At 42.0% G+C, this 26,044-nt stretch overlaps 1 protein-coding gene across 2 annotated transcripts in view; it reads left to right on the top strand.

Annotated features, from left to right (window-relative positions):
* atad2b (ATPase family AAA domain containing 2B) overlaps positions 1-26,044 on the top strand; it is a 133,050-nt gene that overhangs the window by 66,290 nt on the left and 40,716 nt on the right. For both annotated transcript variants that reach the window (XM_078213086.1, XM_078213087.1), the window contains exons 15-21: positions 2,487-2,577; positions 7,893-8,204; positions 9,257-9,398; positions 16,916-17,102; positions 17,215-17,400; positions 19,178-19,313; positions 25,717-25,913. In XM_078213086.1, the coding sequence (XP_078069212.1) occupies positions 2,487-2,577; positions 7,893-8,204; positions 9,257-9,398; positions 16,916-17,102; positions 17,215-17,400; positions 19,178-19,313; positions 25,717-25,913 (1,251 nt within the window). The remainder of the gene's footprint in view (positions 1-2,486; positions 2,578-7,892; positions 8,205-9,256; positions 9,399-16,915; positions 17,103-17,214; positions 17,401-19,177; positions 19,314-25,716; positions 25,914-26,044) is intronic.

Here is a 26,044-nt window from a genome sequence, read left to right as displayed (position 1 = left end):
TCCCCTCCCCTCCCTCCCTCCCTCCCTCCCTTCTTTCCCCAACTCTAAAGAAAATCCTAAATAATGCCAGTTGTCTTTGACATTTAAAATTCAGTGCTTACTTATATATCATTATGCAGGTCAGGGGTGATGATTGATAAAAATATTTTGTTTAATTCCTCCTGGGCCTGCTTCAACATTGGTGTTTCTAAATTTTGCTGGTTGTCATATTATTCAGATTATAATGGCAAACACTTGATTGTACAGGAGAGGAGTGAACAATGTAGCTTCAATAGAACATAGAACATAGAACAGTACAGCACAGAACAGGCCCTTCGGCCCACGATGTTGTGCCGAGCTTTATCTGAAACCAAGATCAAGCTATCCCACTCCCTATCATCCTGGTGTGCTCCATGTGCCTATCCAATAACCGCTTAAATGTTCCTAAAGTGTCTGACTCCACTATCACTGCAGGCAGTCCATTCCACACCCCAACCACTCTCTGCGTAAAGAACCTACCTCTGATATCCTTCCTGTATCTCCCACCACGAACCCTATAGTTATGCCCCCTTGTAATAGCTCCATCCACCCGAGGAAATAGTCTTTGAACGTTCACTCTATCTATCCCCTTCATCATTTTATAAACCTCTATTAAGTCTCCCCTCAGCCTCCTCCGCTCCAGAGAGAACAGCCCTAGCTCCCTCAACCTTTCCTCATAAGACCTACCCTCCAAACCAGGCAGCATCCTGGTAAATCTCCTCTGCACTCTTTCCAGCGCTTCCACATCCTTCTTATAGTGAGGTGACCAGAACTGCACACAATATTCCAACTGTGGTCTCACCAAGGTCCTGTACAGTTGCAGCATAACCCCACGGCTCTTAAACTCCAACCCCCTGTTAATAAAAGCTAACACACTATAGGCCTTCTTCACAGCTCTATCCACTTGAGTGGCAACCTTTAGAGATCTGTGGATATGAACCCCAAGATCTCTCTGTTCCTCCACAGTCTTCAGAACCCTACCTTTGACCCTGTAATCCACATTTAAATTAGTCCTACCAAAATGAATCACCTCACATTTATCAGGGTTAAACTCCATTTGCCATTTTTCAGCCCAGCTTTGTATCCTATCTATGTCTCTTTGCAGCCTACAACAGCCCTCCACCTCATCCACTACTCCACCAATCTTGGTGTCATCAGCAAATTTACTGATCCACCCTTCAGCCCCCTCCTCTAAGTCATTAATAAAAATCACAAAGAGCAGAGGACCAAGCACTGATCCCTGTGGCACTCCGCTAGCAACCTGCCTCCAATCCGAAAATTTTCCATCGACCACCACCTTCTGTCTTCGATCAGACAGCCAGTTACCTATCCAATCGGCCAACTTTCCCTCTATCCCACACCTCCTTACTTTCATCATAAGCCGACCATGGGGGACCTTATCAAACGCCTTACTAAAATCCATGTATATGACATCAACTGCCCTACCTTCATCAACACACTTAGTTACCTCCTCAAAAAATTCTATCAAATTTGTAGGCACGACTTGCCCTTCACGAATCCGTGTTGACTATCCCGGATTAACCCGCATCTTTCTAAATGGTTGTAAATCCCATCTCTAAGGACCTTTTCCATCAATTTACCAACCACTGAAGTAAGACTAACCGGTCTATAATTACCAGGGTCATTTCTATTCCCTTTCTTAAACAGAGGAACAACATTCGCCATTCTCCAGTCTTCTGGCACCATCCCCGTGGACAGCGAGGACCCAAAGATCAAAGCCAAAGGCTCTGCAATCTCATCCCTTGCCTCCCAAAGAATCCTAGGATACATTTCATCAGGCCCAGGGGACTTATCGACCTTCAGTTTATTCAGAACTGCCAGGACATCCTCCCTCCGAACATCTATTTCCTCCAGCCTATTAGCCTGTAACACCTTCTCTTCCTCAAAAACATGGCCCCTCTCCTTGGTGAACACTGAAGAAAAGTATTCATTCATCACCTCGCCTATCTCTACTGACTCCATACACAAGTTCCCACTACTGTCCTTGACCGGCCCTAACCTCACCCTGGTCATTCTTTTATTCCTCACATAAAGATGATGCAATGAGATACAATGATGTATCTCTCATAGAAACTGTAGATTCTAACAACCAATGTTCATGTGAAATTACCAACACTGGGATTAAAGTAGATCTCAATCCTCAGGAGCTGAAGAAAGGGGCACTTCTCAAGGGGAAATCCTTGCAGGAATTTCTAATATTAAATGATTAATTTTATGCTTAGAAGTTCGAAATTATTAAACATATGTTTTATGAGAAACTTTCTTTTTATCGGTGTGTGTATCATCCTTTTATTGAAAAAGCATAATGATGGCTGAAAACATTTTTAACGTACTGATTTTTGAATGAATATTGTTTTAAAATTATGATTCCAAATTTGTTCCATTTTGCAGTGTTGTGGAAGCAAAAATACTAAGGCTGCATCTGGTTATTTTTGTTAACCATTTAGGCACGAAAGCACATATTTCAGATACATACCAGAGACTGGAATCCAAAACTGTTGCAGGGTTTCCTTGACGAATTAGCTGAAAAATGTGTAGGTGAGTATTTAAGTTTATTTAAAATGTGTTTATATTATTATTGTATGTTGAATTTTATGATTACTTTGGATGATGATAGCTTGAGCAGTTTCATTGTGGTCTTAAATATATTGAAGCACGATGAGTTGACGTATGGTTGATTCTAGTTCGATGGCTAGTGGGTTTTTAGCTTATACCAAACATGCAAGTGTTAATAGCTTCAAACAAATTTGAGTATGACATGTCAGTAAGGTGCATATCGTATTTTGCTACCGAGGCCTTTTTGATTCTCAGAAATTAGCTTTCTTATTTTCTCAGCATTATATAATAACTTCTAAAAATTATTTGTATATGTATGTTGCTGGCTACATAAGCATTTACTAGTTTACCTGAGTTGGTGGTAGTGAGTTGCCTCCTTGAATTGCTAGTCTGTCTAGTGAAGGTGCTACCACACAGCTATCGGTTAAGTAGGGAGTTTCAGGATCTTGACTCATGAGGCAGAAGAAATGACAGTGTGTTGACACCAAAGACCCATTTATACTGCAAGATCGGTCTTGTCTTAACAGTCTAGAGGACTGCTTTCCTGGATTTACACTCCACTTGTTTTGCAGGTCTCCCACTCAACTTATGACTGAATTGCACATATGCAAAAATAATGACAGATTTGTTACTGCATAAGTGAGTTGTCTATTGCTGATGCCACAACAAATCAGATGTCTGATTCAAAGGATTATCATGATTCTGGCAGTGATGTTATGCTGTAATTTGATGTCAATGGCAGGCTTTGTGGAGTTATGCAGTTGCTAAAACATTGTTTTTGGTGACCAGAGTTAGACTCATGGCAGGTGCTCAGACCCAATGAAAAAATGAATCTTCATTGCTGTTGACCTCATACAATCTGGTTGGTTCCAAGAGAGTAAGAAGTCTAACAACACCAGGTTAAAGTCCAACAGGTTTATTTGGTAGCAAAAGCCACTAGCTTTCGGAACAGGCTGTTCCTTCGTCAGGTGGGTGGGAGTTCTGATCACAAACAGGGCACAAAGGCACAAACTCAATTTACATGAATAATGATTGGAATGTGAGTCTTTACAGCCAATCAAGTCTTCAAGGTACAGACAATGTGAGTGGAGGGAGCATTAAGCATAGGTGAAAGAGATGTGTATTGTCTCCAGACAGGGCAGCTAGTGAGATTTTGCACATCCAGGCAAGTTGTGGGGTTTGCAGATAGTGTGACATGAACCCAATATCCCAGTTGAGGATGTCCTCATGTGTGCGGAACCTACGGAGAAGCTACGACATCTCCTCGAGCCTTCAACATGTCATTGATGAAGACGAACATCTTGCCAAGGCCATCCCCACACCCCCACTTCTTGCCTTCAAACAACCGCACAACCTCAAACAGACCATTGTCCGCAGCAAACTACCCAGCCTTCAGGAGAACAGTGACCACGGCACCACACAACCCTGCCACAGCAACCTTTGCACGACGTGCCGGATCATCGACACGGATGCCATTATCTCACGCGAGAACACCATCCACCAGGTACACGGCACATACTCTTGCAACTCGGCCAACGTTGTCTACCTGTTATGCTGCAGGAAAGGATGTCCCGAGGCATGGTACATTGGGGAAACCATGCAGACGCTACGACAACAGATGAATGAACACCGCTCGACAATCACCAGGCAAGACTGTTCTCTTCCTGTTGGGTAGCACTTCAGTGGTCATGGGCATTCAGCCTCTGATCTCCGGGTAAGCGTTCTCCAAGGCGGCCTTCGCGACACACGACAGCGCAGAGTCGCTGAGCAGCCTGATAGCCAGGTTCCGCACACATGAGGACGGCCTCAACCGGGATATTGGGTTCATGTCACACTATCTGTAACCCCCACAACCTACCTGGATGTGCAAACTCTCACTGGCTGTCCTGTCTGGAGACAATACACACCCCTTTAACCTGTGCTTAATGCTCCCTCCTCTCGCATTGTCTGTACCTTTAAGACTTGATTAGCTGTAAAGACTCACATTCCAATCATTATTCATGTAAATTGAGTTTGTGGCTTGGTGCCCTGTTTGTGATCAGAACTCCCACCCACCTGACGAAGGAACAGCCTGTTCCGAAAGCTAGTTGCTTTTGCTACCAAATAAACCTGTTGGACTTTAACCTGGTGTTGTTAGACTTCTTACTGTGTATACCCCAGTCCAACGCCGGCATCTCCACATCATGGTTTCAAGAGACCCAGACTATGTGAATCTGCAGCTGCGTATGGGGAACCGCATAATTGAAGTATAAAAAAATGGGGGAAGCTCTTAGTTAATTGACTTTACAGGGTGGATGCTGAAAGAATGTTTCCACCTGTGGGAGCAACCAGAACTAGAGGACATAGTTTTAAAATAAGGGGTCTCCCATTTAAGACGGAGATTAGAAGAATTTTTCTCATCAGAGGGTTGTGAAGTTTTGGAATATTCTTGCCAAAGAGCAGGGGAGGAAGGGTCAATGAATATTCTTAAGGCCGAAGTAGATACATTCTTGACCAACAATGGAATCAAAGGTTATCAGAGGTAGGCGTATTGTGGAGCTAAGGCCGCAGTCAGATCAGCTATGATCCTACTGAATGGCTGAGCAGGCTCTTGGGGCCCAATGACCCATTCCCTGTTCCTAATTCATATGTTCGTATGTATGATTAATCTTAGTCAATTGTTTTGTGTTACTGCTGAATCTAATACACGTGTGCTGCTCAGTATGCTTAAATATATGACCTGTCTGCATTCAAATGTAGGCTTATAGAGTGCAACTTCCTTTTACAGCTTATGACATAAGCGTACATTATTTATGTTTTAGCACCCACTTGCTACCATAAGAATAGGAATGGAAGTGGGTCATTTGACCCCCCTAGCTTGCTGTAAGATCATGACTGATTTGATTGTGACCTTAACTCACTTTCCTGCTTATCCCCATAACAAAGACTAACAACATTCAGAGAGAAGAAATTCACTCTCATCTCCATCTTAGATGGGAAACCCTTTATTTTCAAACTGCCCAACAGTTGTAGATTCCCCCACAAGGGGAAACATCCTTTCAGCATCTATCTTGTCAAGTCCCCTCAGATTCTTAAGTTTTGATAAGATCACCTCTCATTCTAAACTCGAATGATTATAGGTCTAACCTGTTCAATCCACAGTGAATGTCCATATAAATATTGAAGAGCACCATAATATTTTTAATAGTGGAGGCATATTGATAAATGAGCCCCAGTATGTTTTTGCTTAAATAGGTAATGTAGGCTTGGTCGATGATTCTACACTGGGCAGTCAATGTATTTTGGATTCTTAAACTAATACACATTGAAAAGCTGTGGTGAAATATCATGTCGAGCACTCAACAGTCCTTTCAAAATCTTAACTTGCAGTAAATTTCCTTTAATTTATTTAAGGGAAAAAAAAGCAAAAGTGGTACATATGAAGTAAAACTTTAAACATCTAAAAAGAGAACAGCAAGTTTAGTACTTTGGATGGAGATACTTCAGAATTGAAAACCAGATGATCATTCTATGATTAAAATTTGACCAATCCGTTTTCACTTTAGATATGAACAGGTCAATTGTGTATTTCATGTTCTGATTAGATTTCCTACATTGGCTTTTTTAAAAAAGCTAAAGTATCAAAGCAGTTCTTCCTGCCTTCCACAATGCTAATTCTGCGCTTAGAGATTGGACCTGAAGTTTCTGCATGTGTTGCCTTTGAATTAGCTGTTCAGAGCTACGCAAAAGAGACATGGTTGATGGGATTGAAAGTTCTTTTGAAATGCATTTGGTGCATATTGCAAAATATAGAGCAGGGTGATTGAATAATAAAGAGGAGGTAATATAAAGGCTGGCTGTACTTAGAGATAATAAGTCACTAGGAGTGAATTGGTGATCAATTTCAAGGGGACATAGGCTAGTGAAATGGGTGGAATGTGGCAGATGACGTTTAATGCAGAGAAGGGTGAAGTGATGTATTTTGAGAGGAAGAATAAGGAGAAGCAATATAATTCTAAAGGGGATGCATGATGAGAGAGACCTCGGGGTATATATGTGCAAATCATTGCAGAGCAGATTGAGAAAGTGATTTAACAAGCATAAGGCATCCTGGGGCTTTGAACTAAGTGAGTAAATTTAAGGAGGAGTTCGACAGATTTTTAATTGTTAATGGGTTGAAGGGTTATGGGGAGAAGGCAGGAAAATGGGGATGAGGAGCAAATTGGCCATGATCGAATGGTGGAGCATGATGGGCCAAATGACCTAATTCTGCTTCTATATCTTATGAACTTATGAAATAAGGGTAGAGAGTATAACAGCAAGGAAGTTATGATGAGCCTATGTAAAACACTGGTTGGTTTCAACTGGGGTGTCGTACCCAATTCTGGGCACTACACTTTAGGAAAGAATGTGAAGGCTTTACAGAGGATGTACAACTGTGGTCCCAGGGTTGGAGGACTTGAGTTACGTGGATAGATTGGCAAAGCTGAAATTGCTCTTCCGAGAGATATGAAGGTCAAAGGTAAACTTAATATGGGGATTCAAATTCATGAAGAGTCTAGGCAGTGTAATAGGAATTTTTCCCAGTGGCAGAAGGGTCCAGAGCTGGAATATACCAAATTAAGGTAAATAGCAAAAGAACCAAAGGCGACATATGAAAAAAACACTTCAATGCAAAGAGTAGTTAGGATTTGGAATGCATTGCCTGTGTGGTGGAGGCAGGTGCAAAATTGAGACTTTCAAATGCAATTTGAATAAGCACCCGAAGAGAGAAGCTAGATGTCCTTGCAGAGAGCTGATAGTGACACGATGGACCAAATGGCTACCTTCTGTGCTGTAACCATAGAATCACTACAGTACAGAAAGGGGCCATTCGGCCCATCGAGTCTGCACCGACCACAATCCCACCCAGGCCCTACCCCCATGTCCCCACATATTTACCCACTAATCCCTCTAACCTACGCATCTCAGGACACGAAGGGCAATTTTTAGCATGACCAATCAACCTAACCCGCACATCTTTGGACTGTGGGAGGAAACCGGAGCACCCGGAGGAAACCCACGCAGACACGAGGAGAATGTGCAAACTCCACACAGACAGTGACCCAAGCTGGGAATCGAACCCTGGTCCCTGGAGCTGTGAAGCAGCAGTGCTAACCACTGTGCTACCGTGCCGCTCCATTTAAGATAATACTGCAGATTGAGTTTGCAATTTGTAAATAAAGCAAACCTTTTGCATTTTAGTACAGTAATACTATTTTAATTATGAATTGTTTACATAAATTGTTTTGATATTTTAAAAATTATTTTGTCTTAAGGCTACTGTGGGGCTGATATTAAAGCACTTTGCACTGAGGCAGCCTTGTTTGCTCTTCGTCGACGCTATCCTCAGATTTATGCAACTAGTCAGAAGCTGCAGCTGGATGTCTCATCTATTGTTATAAGTGCACAGGACTTCTACCTTGCCATGCAGAACATTGTGCCTGCTTCACAACGAGCTGTGACCTCATCAGGAGAAGCACTATCGCACATCATTAGGCCTCTGCTGAAAAATGTCTTTACAAGAATTCTAACTGCTTTGTACAAGGTTTTTCCTCACGCTGAACAGACGCAGAATGACAACAAAGATGGTCTGTATATATTAAATTTTATATTTTACATCTATTGTCATATATTTGCTGTATTAATCGAATAACTAGCACATTTTGTGATGACGGGCCATCTGATCTTCCATAAATAATACAACAAAGTAAATAATTTAATACTTCAAACAGTAGACTGCTGTACAAAATATTAATAATTTGGAGCGCTAGAAAAGATCATATCGGTTCCTTTTTGTTGAAAAAGAGTCAAGGGCGGAATTCTCCCATTTTGAGAATTGTATGTCTTGATCTGTATGGCAAAGCATTGCTATTCAAAGGAGGACTACTTGACATTATGAGCCTGAATGATTGTTAGTTACAATGCAATAAATGCCTCAACAGAAATACCACAAATGACTAAGTGTTTCTCTCTAAATATAATTTTTACACTTGAAAATTTATAATGAGCTATTTTTTTACATGACACATTTTGTTAAATAACAATAGCAGCTCCAAAGTACATTTTGAATATTGAAATAATGATTTTTGTGCTATTATTTCCGATTTGTCGTTTCTGGAATATGTTAATATTTGTTCTTCGTTCCAAAATTTGGTTAACATGTTCATTATTTGAAATATTTTTGAATGTTTAATTTAGGAACGTTCTTCTAGTGCGCCATTTACCCAACCTGTATTTAACTGGTGTAATGGTAATTGCATAGATTTTGTTAACATCACTGAGAAACTTCTCAAAGTTACTGATTAAGACTTAAAGTTAACGTTTTTTGGGCGTGATGGGTTTTTAAGTCCTTTTTTTTGAGAATAGCTAGTAATTGACTGAATAGAAACAACAACAACTGGGATCTTACAACGGAGGTTTGCAAGGTTTTAATTCCTCCTTAACAATGATTGCAATGTTGGTGTTTACACAGTAGAGAAATCTAATGTTTTAAAAACTTGCTTTGGAAGGCTAAAGGGTTATTTAAGAGTAAACATTTGAGATATCCACATACTTTGAACAGTTTTATCTGTATTGTATCTTATTTAATGGCCTTAAAATAGAGTTCATTCTCCCTTGTTATGCTTGATTGTTTTGTCAGATGGTATGAACCACATTTTGGAAGACTACACCCTCAGTGATGATGAGGTTGAACCAGCAATTTTTGACAGTAATTCTTCATTGGGATCACCAAAGAAACAACCACCAGCTGCTAAACATAAGCCCTTTATGCACTTCTCCATGTAAGTAATTCCATATAATGACATACTGAAAGTCATTGTTCAGATTGTTGATTGGATATGTATTACATTTAAAGCAAATCCAACATAATTAAAAATTATCCTATCTAAAAAGCTTGCTTGATTTCTGCTTTATGGCACAGTGGTAAAAATAGATAAAATTCTAAAATGTAGAAGAGACAAAATTGGTATTTGTATCTTGCATGTTGATTTTAGCAAGTGTTTTAATTCTCCCAAACTGTTCTGTGAATTGTATGCTAACTTACCAAAAGACATTTTAACCTTAATTATTTTTGTTAAATTACTACGGATGCTGGAATCTGAAACACAAAATTCTAGAAAATCTCAGAAGGTCTGACGGCATCTGTGGAGAGAGAACAGAGCCAACATTTTGAGTTTTGCTGACACTTAGTCTTTTATGTTTGTTCATGGAATGTGAACATTGCAGGCAAGGCCAGTGTTTGTTGCCCATCCTTAATTGCCTCTGAGAAGGTGGTGAATAGCAGTTGTCCTGAACTGTTGCAGTTTGTATGTTGTAAGTATACCCACACAGCTTGTTAGGAAGGGACTTGGAGGTTTTTGATACAATAACTGCAGGAATGCCACAGTTTATGGCTTTGTAGGAAATGGGCACATAATGATGTTCCCATGTGTTTGCTTCTCTTGCTTTTCTAATAAGAAGTTTAACAACACCAGGTTAAAGTCCAACAGGTTTATTTGGTAGCAAAAGCCACGAGCTTTCGGAGCCTTAAGCCCCTTCCTCAGGTGAGTGGGAAACATGTCCCACTCACCTGAGGAAGGGGCTTAAGGCTCTGAAAGCTTGTGGCTTTTGCTACCAAATAAACCTGTTGGACTTTAACCTGGTGTTGTTAAACTTCTTACTGTGTTTACCCCAGTCCAACGCCGGCATCTCTACATCTTGCTTTTCTAACCACTGGAGGTTACGGGTTTGGAGAGTGCTGATGAACGATTCTTGATGTGTTGCTGCAATATGTCTTGCAGATGGTGCACACTGCTGTAATTATATGTCGGATGCTCAGGTTAATGAATGGTTATGCCTATAAAGTGAGCAGTTTTCTCCTGGATGGTGTTGAGATTCTTGAATGCTGTTGGAGCTGTATTCACAGTAAGAGGTTTAACAACACCAGGTTAAAGTCCAACAGGTTTATTTGGTAGCAATGCCACTAGCTTTCGGAACAGGCTGTTCCTTCGTCAGGTGGGTGGGAGTTCTGATCACAAACAGGGCACAAAGACAAACTCAATTTACATGAATAATGATTGGAATGTGAGTCTTTACAGCTAATCAAGTCTTAAAATTACAGACAATGTGAGTGGAGGGAGCATTAAGCACAGGTTAAAGAGATGTGTATTGTCTCCAGACAGGACAGCTAGTGAGATTTTGCACATCCAGGCAAGTTGTGGGGGTTACAGATAGTGTGACATGAACCCAATATCCCAGTTGAGGACGTCCTCATGTTTGCGGAACCTGGCTATCAGTCTCTGCTCAGCGACTCTGCGCTGTCGTGTGTCATGAAGGCCACCTTGGAGAATGCTTACCTGGAGATCAGAGGCTGAATGCCCGTGACCGCTGAAGTGCTCCCCAACAGGAAGAAAACAGTCTTGCCTGGTGATTGGCGAGCGGTGTTCATTCATCTGTTGTCGTCGCGTCTGCATGGTTCCCCCAGTGTACCATGCCTCGAGACATCCTTTCCTGCAGCGTAACAGGTAGACAACGTTGGCCGAGTTGCACGAGTATGTGCCGTGTACCTGGTGGATGGTGTTCTCGCGTGAGATGATGGCATCCATGTCGATGATCCGGCACGTCTTGCAGAGGTTGCTGTGGCAGGGTTGTGTGGTGCAGTGGTCACTGTTCTGAAGGCTGGGTAGTTTGATGCGGACAATGGTCTGTTTGAGGTTGTGCGGTTGTCACGGGACATGGTGGACAGAGTACCCTTCGTCGTCCAGTACTTCCCCGGAGCGGAGAAGCTACGACATCTCCTCCGGAGCCTTCAACATGTCATTGATGAAGACGAACATTTCACCAAGACCATCCCCACACCCCCACTTCTTGCCTTCAAACAACCGCACAACCTCAAACAGACCATTGTCCGCAGCAAACTACCCAGCCTTCAGGAGAACGGTGACCACGGCACCACACAACCCTGCCACAGCAACCTTTGCACGACGTGCCGGATCATCGACACGGATGCCATTATCTCACGCGAGAACACCATCCACCAGGTACACGGCACATACTCTTGCAACTCGGCCAACGTTGTCTACCTGTTATGCTGCAGGAAAGGATGTCCCGAGGCATGGTACATTGGGGAAACCACGCAGATGCTACGACAACGGATGAATGAACACCGCTCGACAATCACCAGGCAAGACTGTTTTCTTCCTGTTGGGGAGCACTTCAGCGGTCACGGGCATTCAGCCTCTGATCTCCGGGTAAGCGTTCTCCAAGGCGGCCTTCATGACACACAGCGCAGAGTCGCTGAACAGAGACTGATAGCCAGGTTCTGCACACATGAGGACGGCCTCACCCGGGATATTGGGTTCATGTCACACTATCTGTAACCCCCACAACTTGCCTGGATGTGCAAAATCTCACCAGCTGTCCTGTCTGGAGACAATACACATCTCTTTAACCTGTGCTTACTGCTCCCTCCACTCACATTGTCTGTACCTTTAAGACTTGATTAGCTGTAAAGACTCACATTCCAGTCATTATTCATGTAAATTGAGTTTGTCTTTGTGCCCTGTTTGTGATCAGAACTCCCACCCACCTGATGAAGGAACAGCCTGTCCCGAAAGCTAGTGGCTTTTGCTACCAAATAAACCTGTTGGATTTTAACCTGGTGTTGTAAGACTTCTTACTGTGTTTACCCCAGTCCAACGTCGGCGTCTCCACATCAGGAGCTGTATTCATCCAGGCAAGTAGGGAGTGTTCCATCACAGTCCTGACTAGTTCCTTGTAATGGTGGATAGGCTTGGGGAGTCAGATAGTACATTACATACTGCAGAATTCCTAACTTTTGACCTCTTGTAGCCACTGTTTATATGGCTAAGATGTGGAGATGCTGGCATTGGACTGGGATAAGCACAGTAAGAATATGCTAACCCATATATGGCTATTATATGGCTAAACCAGTCAAGGTTCGAGTCAACGCACTGGATGTTCATGATAATAGATTCAACATTGGTAATGCTATTTAATGTCAACAGTAGATGGTTAGATTCTGTCTCGTTGGAGATTATTATTGCTTTGCATCTGTGGCATCAATATTACTTGCCACTTATCCACCCAGGTCTGAACATTGTCCAGGTCCTGCTGCATGCAAACACACAATGCTTCTGTATTGAGGAATTGCGCATGATATTGAACTGTGCAATTATCAGCAAACATTCCCACTTCTAACTTTATGATGGACGATAGGTCATTGGTTGAAGGAACTGAAGATGTTTCTGGCCTCGGTCACTCTGGAGCGATATCCTGAGACTGAGGTAATTGGCACAACACAACTTTCTTCCTTTGTACTAGGTAATACTCTAACCAATGGAGAGTTTTCAACCTGATATTGATTAGTCTCTTTGCCACCTTCAGTCAAGTGCTGCTGTGTTGTCAATGGCAGTCGTTTTTACCTTCCCACCTTTCCGTATGTCAGGCCACATTTCGATTTTTATATATTGTCTCTCCCCCAACCACTCCCCCCACCAGGCAGATGCTCCCTTGCAACCTTTTTTCCTTTATTTCTGTTTATTTATTGTCAAGTCTCTATGAAGTGCCATGGTGTATTTTTCTCTGTTAAAAGATGTGATATAAATAAAAGTTGTTGTTGAATTGAGGTGTACCACATCAGTTGAAACACATTCTGCAATAGGCCTATTAGGATGACCATTTTCAAATAGAACTTTGCTATCCCTGAAGCAAATGTACCAATGAATAATCCTTATCTCTTGACACTAATATGAAGAAATCTCTTGTAAATTTAGCAACTGTATCAAACCGTACTAAAAGTTGAAACATCACTCATTTTAACAACCTCCCTTTTCCTTTGAAACTTGTGTAAATTGGATCAGAAGCTTTGGCTGTTTTTTTCTATTCACTTAGGGAATGTGGGCATTGCTGGCTAGCACAGCATTTCTTGCCCATCCCTAATTTCCCTTGAGAAGGTGATGGTGAGCTGCCTTCTTGAACTGCTGCAGTCCCTGTGGTATAGTTACACCCAGTGCTGTTGGGGACGGAGTTCCAGGATTTTGACCCAATGACATATTGAATGGTGATACATTTCCAAATTGTATGGTGAGTGCCTTGCAGGGGAAGTTCCAAGTGGTGATGTCTGCTGCCCTTGTGCTTCTAGGTGATATTGGTCATGGGCTTGGAAGGTGCTGCCTAAGGAGCCTTGATGAATATCTAATTTAGAACATCAACCAAAATTACACAAAAAGGGAACATGACTGTAGAGGAATGAAAGATAATTTCTAGAACAGATGTTAGGAAGCGATATTGATAATGGTCTTCTGGGTAAAGTTATATAAGCAAAAGTAAAATTATTCAAGAAGTGGTTAAATGCTGTCAATTTGCCAAGGAAAGAGGAAGTAGATGGATTGAATTTATCTGTAAAATTTTGGTTACCATTTCCTTTGTTAATTATAAACAACCCGTGACTCTTTATACACCTGGGGGGACAGATTTTTTAAGAATCCCATAGTATCATTCAATGGAGAGCATACTTCTGGTGTCTGGTCAGAATTTAAACTTTGATGTGGCACCTCATCAAATGTCTTCTGGAAATTGAAGAGTAGTACATCTACATGTTCCCCCTTATCTACAGCACTTGTTATTTCTTCAAAGAACTCCAACAGGTTGGCTAAACATAATTTCCCACTCACAAAACCATGTTGACTTTTTTTTCTAAGCGCTCTGCTATAAAATCTTTGACAAGACTACCTAACATTTTCCTGATAGATTTAAAACAAATTTGATGCATTACTCAAACCTTTGGGGCAACTCTGAACTTCATTCAATTGGTTTCATCATGCTGGTTTAGATTCTGAAGATTTAAAAATCCAAATTGTTATTGTCTACATGTATCAAAAATTACGCTTGGAGCTAATCTGAGGTTACACCTGTAGAAATGTTCACCTAAGCTAAGCAGATGTGTATTGTTTCTAACTGTTCCGAGCGAATACATTTAATTATCCCCCAAGAATTGCTGGATTGTGCAAATGATCCAAAAATGTTGCAGTATGTTGCCATCTCCTGGTAGGTTTCATGTTTTGCACACTTATTCATAATTGGGAGAAAAAAAGCGGCCCATAACTTCCTGGATCCCCAGTGTCAGATTTGGGGAGTACTTAACTGCTGTGCTACTTGTTTGGGTAGCAATATTTTAACATAAAGAGAAATACCAGCATACGTTTCTGTTTTAGTTTTTATAGAATTGGGTATGACAGCTTATTAATTTTGTTTTACCTGTGGCACTTATTCCAGTGATATTGCTGCGATCATGAAGCTGCTGGGGGGTGGGGATTATAGGAGCACAGTGCTTTTGAAAGCAAAGGTAATAGTATTCTAAGTGCTGAATTCGCGGGAAAACTGGTGTAAATCACAGTTGTCCAGTGGGAGTTCACACTCTAATCTCCCACATTCTGTGCAATGCAGAGGTCACAATCGTGAATATCATTAAAAGCTCAGTAATATTTTAGGGTAGTGTGCTAAAACACTATGGGGGTGATTCTCTCATTCCGACCCGCTAATTTTTTTGTTGGTCTGGGAGATTCGCGCGTGTGCTGATTCGCGCATGCGTCCCTGACTGGTGCATATCTCCCAGTGACGGATATCCGGTGCAGTCGGGATCACACTGGAAACCGACAGGAACACCAGGTAAATTATTTTCATCTTATTTTAATGTGATTCAAATGTAATGATCAGGCCTGGGACTGAATTCTCTGGGCCCTATAGCATCTCCCACCCCGGCAGTACAATTTCACTCCGGGGTTTAGAGTAGCTCCCCACTTTTGGGGAACTAGCTGGAGTGAAGGGGGGTCTATTGCCCCCCCCCCAGAGAGGTCGGGCAGTGGAGGGGTGGTGCCCCCTGGGCATGGGAGCTCCGAAAGCTTGTGTGGCTTTTGCTACCAAATAAACCTGTTGGACTTTAACCTGGTGTTGTTAAACTTCTTACATGGACACACTGGCAGAGCCAGCCTGTGCCCCCTGGCACTGCCAAGGGACAAAGTACCCATGCCCAGGGGGCACTGTCCATTGGGCATGGGGGCAATGACTAGGGGGCAGGGCTTAGGGGCGATCAGTGGGGGTGAGGGGTCCCACTGCCATTCTGCAGACAGGATCGGTCGGGGCTGGAGGGAGGCCGGGCAGTGATCGGGGCAGCTGTGGGGGGGGGGGGGGGGGGGGGTGGTCTGCCGGGGGGGGGGGGAGGTGGTGCCTGCCTGAATGGAGGGGGGAGTGGTGCTGGAGATCGGGGTGCGGAGGATGGGAAGGGGTCAGGACTGGCCCGGGAATGGTCGTGGGGGCCACGATCGGGTCATGGGGGGGGGTGTGCAGGGGCAGTACTGCGGGAGTCATGGGCTGGCCTGGGATTGAACTGGCCAGCAAACTGCAGGCTGACAGTTCGGGGCCACTGAGCATGTGCAGAGTTCTGGAACTGTCATTCTTTGGTGCGAATAGGCCCCATCTCCTCAGCTTTTAATGATATTCACGATTGTGACCTCTGCATTGCACAGAGTGTAGGAGATTCGAGTGTGAACTCCCACTGAACAATTGTGATTTACACCAGTTTTCCCGCGAATTCAACACTTAGAACTTTTTTGAGAACTGCCCCCTACATCTTTGTTATCGTTCGTAGGACCGTTGAAAGAAAATACATTTTATTGTTGAAGAGTTTAGATGTTATTTGCTCTTTTGTTAGCCTGAAAATGTGGAATTGTTCCAAATCTTTCAAAATACATTTATGTAGCATTTTTCACAAGCATAGGACATCCCAACAGCAGTGCAGTACTTTTGAATTGTGATGTAGGAAATGTGGCAGCCAATTTGAGCACAACTAACTTCCACAAACAATGTGTTAATAACCAGATAATTATGGTGTTGATTAAGAAATAAATATTGGCCAGGGCATAGGGATAACACTTCTACTCTCCTTTGAAATAGTGTCGTAGCATCTTTTACGTCCACTTGAGAAGGCAATTAGAACCTCTATTTAACATCTCATCCAAAAGACAGCATTTTCGAAAGTGCAGTACACCCTAGTCATCTGAAAAATTAGACTTATAAGTTTTATAAATACAAAACACAATAATATGAAGATGAGTCATCCAGACATTCAAAGTTGGCTCTGTTTTCTCTTCACAGATGCTGTCAGACCTGCTGAGATTTTCCAGAATTTACTGTTTTTGTTTCAGATTCCAGCATCTGCAGCGTTTTGCGTTTATATTATTACAGTAATATATATATGTTTGAATAGGGAAATACTCAGCTGAATATTTCTTTTTTGAAGGTCAGCACATCACCAGCCAACATCCCATCGTCCTCGGTTCCTTCTTTGCGGAAGCAAAGGATCTGGTCAGAGTTCACATCTTGCTCCTGCTATGCTTCATTCACTTGAGAAATTCTCAGTGCATAGGTTAGATCTGCCAGCAGTGTACTCAGTTAGTGCCAAAACACCAGAGGAGTCATGTGCACAGGTGAGAATAAAGGAAGTGAGGAAACCTATTGATGTGATTTGTATGGATAACTTTTTAAGTGTTGAAATAAATTATTGTTTGTTCTTCTCTCTCCCTTTCTTTCACTCCTCAGGTTTTCCGCGAGGCACATCGGACAGTACCAAGTATAATTTATGTGCCTCACATTAAAGAGTGGTGGGATGCAGTGAGTGATACAGTGAGAGCTACTTTCTTGACGCTCCTTCAGGACATACCACCCTTTTGCCCTATTTTAATATTGGCTACCTCTGAAACAATATATGTTCAGTTGCCAGATGAGGTAGGTTATCAGTTTTGCTAAACTGCATGTAGAATCTTAGAATAGTTGCAGCATAGATGAGGCTATTTAAGCTGTTATGTCTATGCTTGCTCCCTGTGAAGGTCACCGTACTTGAGAGAAATGTACATTCTCTGTGTCAAATGATAAACATATGCATTAAGCATCCCTTAAAAAATCTTGTATTAAATAATCTAAAGTATAATGAGAATATATAGAGCTAGTGATTTTTCTTAAGTGAATTGTTCAATTTCTACAAAGAGATATGGGTGAGACTCCAAGCAATGGGGTGATCGAGAATTTTTCCAGAGAAAATGTCTCAATTTATTTAATTTATTGCTCAACTTCAGATTTTGGAAGATGGAAAGTGATGCTGTCAGAAATTTGTATGCTTTCACAGTGACAGAAACTATCAATGTTCGGGTGTTCTGTTGTTAGGGTACTGATCAAACCCCAAGTTACATTAGGATGCCAGACTAGACCCTGACAGTTTTCTATTTTGGCATTAATGTGAGGATAGAATGCTTCGCTTCAGGAATAATTTCACTGACAGATTTCTTTTATAGTAAAACAAACTTTATTTAATAGCACAGTTTAAATATAACTCTAACAAATGAAGCAGCTTAAACATTAACAATTGAACAAAATTTAAAAATGAAAGGAAGCAACTTTACATTCTAGCTTATGACTGTTCCAAATAAGCAATGTTTCTCTTGCAGACTTGAGCGCAACTTTAAATACAGTTAGCAACCATAAATATACTTGTCAAAATGAGTGTAGGCAGTCTTGAAGCTTTCAGAGAGAAAAATGAGTTTCAGAACCGATTGCAGAAGCCTCTGTCTTCAAACAATTCCCAGCTAGAACTGCCACTCTAAACTGCAAAAGCTTCTTTCTACTACAGACCCAGCTCTGCCCATTCACCACATCATCATATGACCCTGCAATCAACTTCCTAAAGAATCTTTTGTGTAAACAAAAGTCAGTTCGCTACATCAAATTAACACATTATTAGCTGAAAGGAGTAATTATCCTGCTTTTAAAACATCTGAGCTAAATGCTTTCCAGACATACCGACTACCTGTAGAATAAAGCTAAATTTTAAATCTTCTCCTTAAACATTAAAAAAAATATCAATTGCACCACTATTGTCACATGTACAACAATAACCGGTTGACCTCAGAATGTTGTCTATATTGTGATGCAATCTAAAAGTAATGGCAGTGCTTTTATACAAAATTTAACTTTCAATAGAAACATGGCATTAGAGGTCTGTTTCAAAATAAAAGGTTCTGATATGTCGCTGAGCATTAACATTTAGTGTGCTCTAATTTTAAAATTCCTTGAAGCTAAATTATTTACAATTGTTGTGCTTAGTTTAAAGTACTTGGAGCAACTTCCATTTTTGTAAACTTCCTGTCAATACTATTGGTTACTGTCACAAATGACGTTATTCAGTGAGTTTCCAGAAAATAAAATTACAAGCCGAATGTTTTAAAACATTCACATTTGTGAATTCAGATTTTCAGCAACGTTCTGAATGTCAGAGTAAAATATGCATCATAACAGTGATGTATGCATGTTTTACCACTGAAATGTAACAAATGTGCATGAGAATTTTGTTTGTAGTATTAAATGTAAATTTAATTTGCTATGCTTGATCTATTAATAATCTGCACATTCTTTTGTAATTTCACATCCTATGCTTCATTTAGTGTTGTTTGTACTATCAATTTACTGTAAGGACATATTACTTTTAATGGATTTTCCTTTTAAACTTAAGGTGAAATGCATTTTTGAAATCAATTATGGGGAAGTTATAGATTTACAGAAACCCAATGAAGAGGAAAGAACAAGGTTCTTTGAAGATTTGATCTTAAATCAAGCAGCCAAGCCTCCACCAAGGAAGAAGAAAGCTGGTAAGAGCTAATGACAGAAAAAATGTTATTCAAAATTAGGTATAATGCAAGACCACGATGACCAAACGAAATATGATGCAATTATAGATCAGACTATTGCTATGGTGGTATACCAATAAGGTTCTTATTACATTTTTCACGCGGCATTTGATCGTCAGTAACAGACACTTTTACAGTATTTAGATCACAAGAAAGAATGACGTTGCCTAGGGATATTTTGATGCAGCATCCATATGACTAACCTCTAATTTGCAGAGTGTGAAGCAACTAATCTCATTGTGAGGCATCAATTTTTCCCTTGTATGGAATGATTTTGGCATTTATGTGCACAGCATTATAAAGGCCAAGATCTTCCGGTCCACCCCAGAGCAGGTGAACCTGTTGCTGACTGTGATTTAAATTGTTCATTTACTATTTTATACTGGAACTTTTGAACTTTCCGGTTCTGAATTCAGTTTTAACTCCGCGATCAGCAGAGTTGGAAGACCAGGTGGTGAGCGTAATTTGAGCGTAGTCACACCTCCCTTTTTTTGCAAGAATGGACAAAAAATCCCTTAAGATCTGTCTTCAATTCATTGATTTATTAAAAGCACTTGACAATCTCTGACCCCCCCCCCCCCCAACTCCCACTCCCACACCGGGCATTGTTCACCTTCTTCCTCAACATCCCACGTCAATGTTCACCGCCAAAGCTGTTCACCGTTACCGAGTTGCACACCATCCAGATTTAGATAGGTGTCAGCATTCATTCATAGTCACTGGGTTAAAATCCTGAAGCCTCCTTATAACAACATCATGGAGCATCATCAACAAAACGGCAATGTTTCAAAAAGAAGGCCGACCACCATCTTCACCATCTCCACAGATTAACAGTGAATTTATTTTTATTTTTTCATGGGAGATGTGAACATTGCTCACAAGGCCACCATTTGTTGCCCATCCTTAATTACTTCTTGAGAGCATGAAGCTGAACTGCCTTCTTGAGTTGCTGCATCTGGTGTAGGTGTACCCACAATGCGAATAGGAAAGGGGCTCCAGGTTTAAACCCAATGAAGGAATGGCAGTATAGTTCCAAGTTAGGATGGTGTGTGGCTGGGAAGGAGAATTTGCAGATAGTAGTGTTCTCGTGCATCTGTTGCCTTTGTCCCTCTAGGTGATAGAGATCATGAGTTTGGAAGGTGCTGTCAAAGGATGCAGTGCATTTTGTACACACTGCTGTCATTGTGCACTGTGGATGAAGTGAATGTTTAATGTGCATGGGCAGCTTTGCCCTAGATTGTGTATAGCTTCTTGTGTTCTTGGAACTGCACTCATCCAGGCACATGGAGCATTATCCATTGGGATAACGAGTAGAAGTGGCCTGTTACTGATGATCCCTGGGACTTGTGACTTGTGGACAGGCTTTATAGAATCAGGAGCTGCATAATTTCCAGTCTCTGTCCTGCTCTTGTTTAGTTAAGTTTATGGTTAATGACACCCTCCCCACCCCTCCCAACCTAACCCCAGGATGTTGATGAAGGAGAATTCAGCAATAGTAATGCTGTTGAATCACAAGGTGCGATGGTTAGATTCTCTCTCGTTGGAGATGGTCACTTCCTGGCACTTCTGTGACACAAATGTTACGTTACTTGCCACTTAACAGCCCAAGCCTGAACAATGTCCAGGTTTGTGGCATGCAGGTATCGACTGCTTCAATAGCTGAGGAGTGGCAAATGGTACTAAACATCGTAACTATCAACGGACATCCCAAATTCTGACTTTATGATGAAGAGGGGATCATTGAAGCAATTGAAGATAGCTGGGCCAAGGACACTACCCTGAGGAACCCCTGGAGTGTGGTCATGGAGCTGAGTGGTTTGACCTCCAACAGCCATCTTTCTTTTTGTGTTAGTTATGACTCCAACCAGTGGAGAGATTTCCTCCAGGTTTCTGTTGACTTCAGTTTTGGTAGGGATTTTTGGTGCCACATTCAGTTAAATGCTTGATATTTTGACGCCAAGGATATAAAAACATAAGAACTAGGAGCAAGGTAAGACCATCTGGCCCCTCAAGCCTGCTCTGCCATTCAATAAGATTATGGCTGATCTTTTCATGGACTCAGCTCCACTTACCCGCCTGCTCACCATTGCCCTTAATTCCTTTACGTTCTTGCCTTAAAAACATTCAATGAGGTAGCCTCAACTGCTTCACTGGGCAGGGAATTCCACAGATTCTCAACCCTTTGTGTGAAGAAGTTCCTCCTCAGGAGGAGTTTAATCCGGATAAATGCGAAGTGATGCATTTTGGAAGAAATAATGTAGGGAGGAGTTATACAATAAATGGCAGAGTCATCAGGAGTATAGAAACACAGAGGGACCTAGGTGTGCAAGTCCACAAATCCTTGAAGGTGGCAACACAGGTGGAGAAGGTGGTGAAGAAGGCATATGGTATGCTTGCCTTTATAGGACGGGGTATAGAGTATAAAAGCTGGAGTCTGATGCAGCTGTCTCGAACGCTGGTTAGGCCACATTTGGAGTACTGCGTCCAGTTCTGGTCGCCCCACTACCAGAAGGACGTCGAGGCGTTAGAGAGCGTGCAGAGAAGGTTTACCAGGATGTTGCCTGGTATGGAGGGTCTTAGCTATGAGGAGAGATTGGGTAAACTGGGGTTGTTCTCCCTGGAAAGACGGAGAATGAGGGGAGATCTAATAGAGGTGTACAAGATTATGAAGGGGATAGATAGGGTGAACAGTGGGAAGCTTTTTCCCAGGTTGGAGGTGACGATCACGAGGGGTCACTTGCTCAAGGTGAGAGGGGCGAAGTATAACTCAGATATCAGAGGGATGTTTTTTACAGAGGGTGGTGGGGGCCTGGAATGCGCTGCCAAGTAGGGTGGTGGAGGCAGGCACGCTGACATCGTTTAAGACTTACCTGGATAGTCACATGAGCAGCCTGGGAATGGAGGGATACAAACGATTGGTCTAGTTGGACCAAGGAGCGGCACAGGCTTGGAGGGCCGAAGGGCCTTTTTCCTGTGCTGTACTATTCTTTGTTCTTCTTTGTTCTCAACTCAGTCCTAAATCTGCTCCCCCTTATTTTGAGGCCATGCCCCCTAGTTCTAGTTTCACCTGCCAGTGGAAACAACTTCCCTGCTTCTATCTTATCATTCCCTTCATAATCTTATATGTTTCTTTAAGATCTCCCCTCTTCTGAATTCCAATGAGTATAGCCCCAGTCTCCTCAGTCTCTCCTCATAAGCCAACCCTCTCAACTCCGGAATCAACCTAGTGAATCTCCTCTGCACCCCCTCCAGTGCCAGTATATCCTTTCTCAAGTAAGGAGACCAAAATTGTACCACCAGTTGTGGCCTCACCAGCACCTTAGACAGCTGCAACATAACCTCACTGTTTTTAAACTCCATCCCTCTAGCAATGAAGGACAAAATTCCATTTGCCTTCTTAATTACCAGCAGCACCTGCAAACCAACTCCTTGAGATTTCTGCACAAGAACACCCAGGTCCCTCTGCACAGCAGCATGCTGCAATTTTTTACCATTTAAATAATAGTCCATTTTGCTGTTATTCCTACCAAAATGGATGACCTCACATTTACCAACATTGTGCTCCATCTGCCAGACCCTCACCCACTCACTTAGACTATCTATATCCCTTTGCAGACTTTCAGCGTCCTCTGCACACTTTGCTCTGCCACCCATCTTTGTGTCATCTGCAAATTTTGACACACTACACTTGGTCCCCAACACCCAATCACCTATGTAAATCGTAAACAATTGCAGTCCCAACACTGATCCCTGAGGCACACCACTAGTCACTGATCGCCAACCAGAAAAACACCCATTTACCTCCACTCTTTGCTTTCTGTTAGTTAACCAATCCTCGATCCATGCTAATACATTACCTGTAACACCATGCATTTTGATCTTATGCAGCAGCCTTTGGTGCGGCCCCTTGTCAAATGCCTTCTGGAAATCCAGAAACACCACATCCACAGGTTCCCCATTGTCCACTGCGCATGTAATGTTCTCAAAGAACTCCACCAAATTAGTCAAACATGACCTGCCTTTCATGTACCCACACTGCGTCTTTCCAATGGGACAATTTATATCCAGATGTCTTGCTATTACTTCCTTGATGATAGATTCAAGCATTTTCCCTACTACAGAAGTTAAGCTAACCGGCCTATAGTTGCCCGCCTTTTGTCTACCTCCTTTTTTAAACAGAGACGTCACATTTGCTGTTTTCCAATCTGCGGGAACCACCCCAGAGTCCAGTGAATTTTGGTAGTAGTGCATTTGCTATTTCCCCCGCCATCTCTTTTAGTACCCTGGGATGCAGACCATCAGGGCCAGGAGACTTGTCGACCTTTAGCCCCATTAGCTTGCCCAAGACTACCTCTTTAGTGATAATGATAGTTTCTAGATCCTCACCTGCCATAGCCGGCTTGTCATCAATTTTTGGCATATTATTTGTGTCTTCCACTGTGAAGACCGACACAAAATACCTGCTCAATGTCTCAGCCATTTCCTCATTTCCGGTTATTACATCCCCCTTCTCATCCTCCTAAAGGATCAATGTTTACTTTAGTCACTCGTTTTCGATTTACATATTTGTAGAAACTTTTGCTATCTGTTTTTATATTCTGAGCTAGTTTACTCTCATAATCTATCTTACTTTTCTTTATAGCTTTTCTCATGGCTTTCTGTTGACCTTTAAAGATTTCCCAATCCTCTAGTTTCCCTTTAAGCTTTGCCACTTGGTTGCATTTTCTTTCAATTTGATACCCTCCTTTATTTCCTTAGATATCCATGGCTGATTATCTCTTTTTCTACAGTCCTTCCTTATCACTGGTATATACAGTCAGTACAGTCATAGGATAGTCATTCTCACCCCACCTCTTGAGTTCAGCTCTTTTGTCCATTTTTAAATGAAGGCTATAATGAGATCTGAAGCCGAATGGCCCTGGGAGTGAGCAGGTTATTGTGCTCAAGTGTCATTTAATAGCACTGTCAAGCACCCTGCCATCATGTTGCTGGTGATAGAGACTGGACTGATGGAGCAGAATTGGCCTGGCTGGATTGCCTTTGCCCAGGAATGTCCTGTCCAGAAATGTTCCACATTGTCAAGTAGATGCAAGTGTTGTATTTTTTCTGGAACCGTTTGGGGAAGGAAGCAGCTACCTCTGGAGCACAATTTTTCAAGACAATAGCCAACATGCTGTCAGAGCCCATATCCTTTACAGTATCCAGTGGCTTCAGCTATTTCTTGATATCAGGTGGGATGAATGAAATTGGCTGAAGATTTGTCATGTTTGGACCTCAGGAGGAGGTAGAGGTGGATCATTCACTTGGCAGTTCTGGCAGAAAATGGTTGCAAATGTTGCAAGCTTGTCTTTTCCATTGATAAGCTGGGCTTCCCCATTATTGAGGATGGGATATTTGTGGAGCCGTCTCCTTTGGCTAGTTGTTTAATTGTCCACCACCATTCATGACTCTGTGGCAGCTCTGCAGAGCCACTTCCTGCTGTTCTGCATGCATTTAGTCCTGTACTGTAGCTTCACCAGGTTGGTACTTCATTGTTTTTTGATCTGCCTGCTGCTGTTCCTAGTATGCTGTCCTGCACTCACTGAGCCAGAGTTTATCTCCTGGTTTTATGGCAAAGGTAGAGTGAGGAATATGTCAGACCAAACTGTTGCACTTTGCTGCTGCTGATGGCCCACCGCACCTCCGTGGATGCCCAGTTTTGAGCTGCTAGTTTTTTTTCTGAATCATTTAGCATGGTGGTAGAGCCACACAACACAATGGAGGGTGCCCACAAAGATTTGCAGTCGTTACCCCCACCAATACTGCCATGGGCAGATGCATCTATGAGAGGTAAATTGGTGAGAATGTGTGCAAGTAGGCTCTTCCGCTTTGTTGATTCTCTCACCGCTTGCTGCAGACCCAGTCTAGCAGATATGTCAACCTTTTAACTACCTCGGAGTGCATATTTTCTTTGCGTAGTTTGATTTGTTACTTCAGTGTACCCTAACATATTATGTAAAGACTGATGATTTTGACTGAAAATTTCTTGTACAGATGCATGGTTTTTGTAGATGCTGGACAATGGTGTAGTAGCTAGGTGCATTGCATTATACAGTGCTTGGTAAAGCCCAGGGCGGTTTTCTCTGTGTTTGTATGAATATCTGATTGATTTCAGCTCAGATTCCTAGTGTTTCTGAATGTAGCAAATTTACTTGAACAAGGTGAAATAATTCATTTAGTATTTCTAAATGTAACATTTAGTAAACGTTTGCTATTAGAGTAAACTATAAATTTTCCAAAAAAAGTAAGAATTCTTTAAATTTACATTTTGAAGAAACTTTGTATCGATAAATCACTTTTTACCCATTATTGTACCCTTTTTTAGCTTTACTTGCCTTGGAAGTCCTTCCACCAGCATTGCCTCCTACACCACGGCAACTATCAGAGGAAGAAATTAAAAGAATTGAAGAACAGGAGGAAAATACCTTTCGGGAACTTCGACTATTTCTCAGGGATATTACCAAAAGACTTGCCACTGACAAACGTTTTAGTATCTTTAGTAAGCCTGTGGACATTGAAGAGGTAAGTTGGGTCATTTAAAAAATTCTTCATTTATGGCTTGTATCAGGAGAGTTTTCTGCCAGAGGATCTTAGCAATAGTTGGCTACACTCTGACTCTCCAATGTATCAAAGTGTGAATGCAGTATGATGTA

Source organism: Mustelus asterias, chromosome 5 (genome assembly GCF_964213995.1).
Source record: "Mustelus asterias chromosome 5, sMusAst1.hap1.1, whole genome shotgun sequence".
Taxonomy (NCBI): domain Eukaryota; kingdom Metazoa; phylum Chordata; class Chondrichthyes; order Carcharhiniformes; family Triakidae; genus Mustelus; species Mustelus asterias.
Note: the sequence above shows the minus strand (reverse complement) of the source record. Positions and strands in the feature narration are given on the sequence as shown.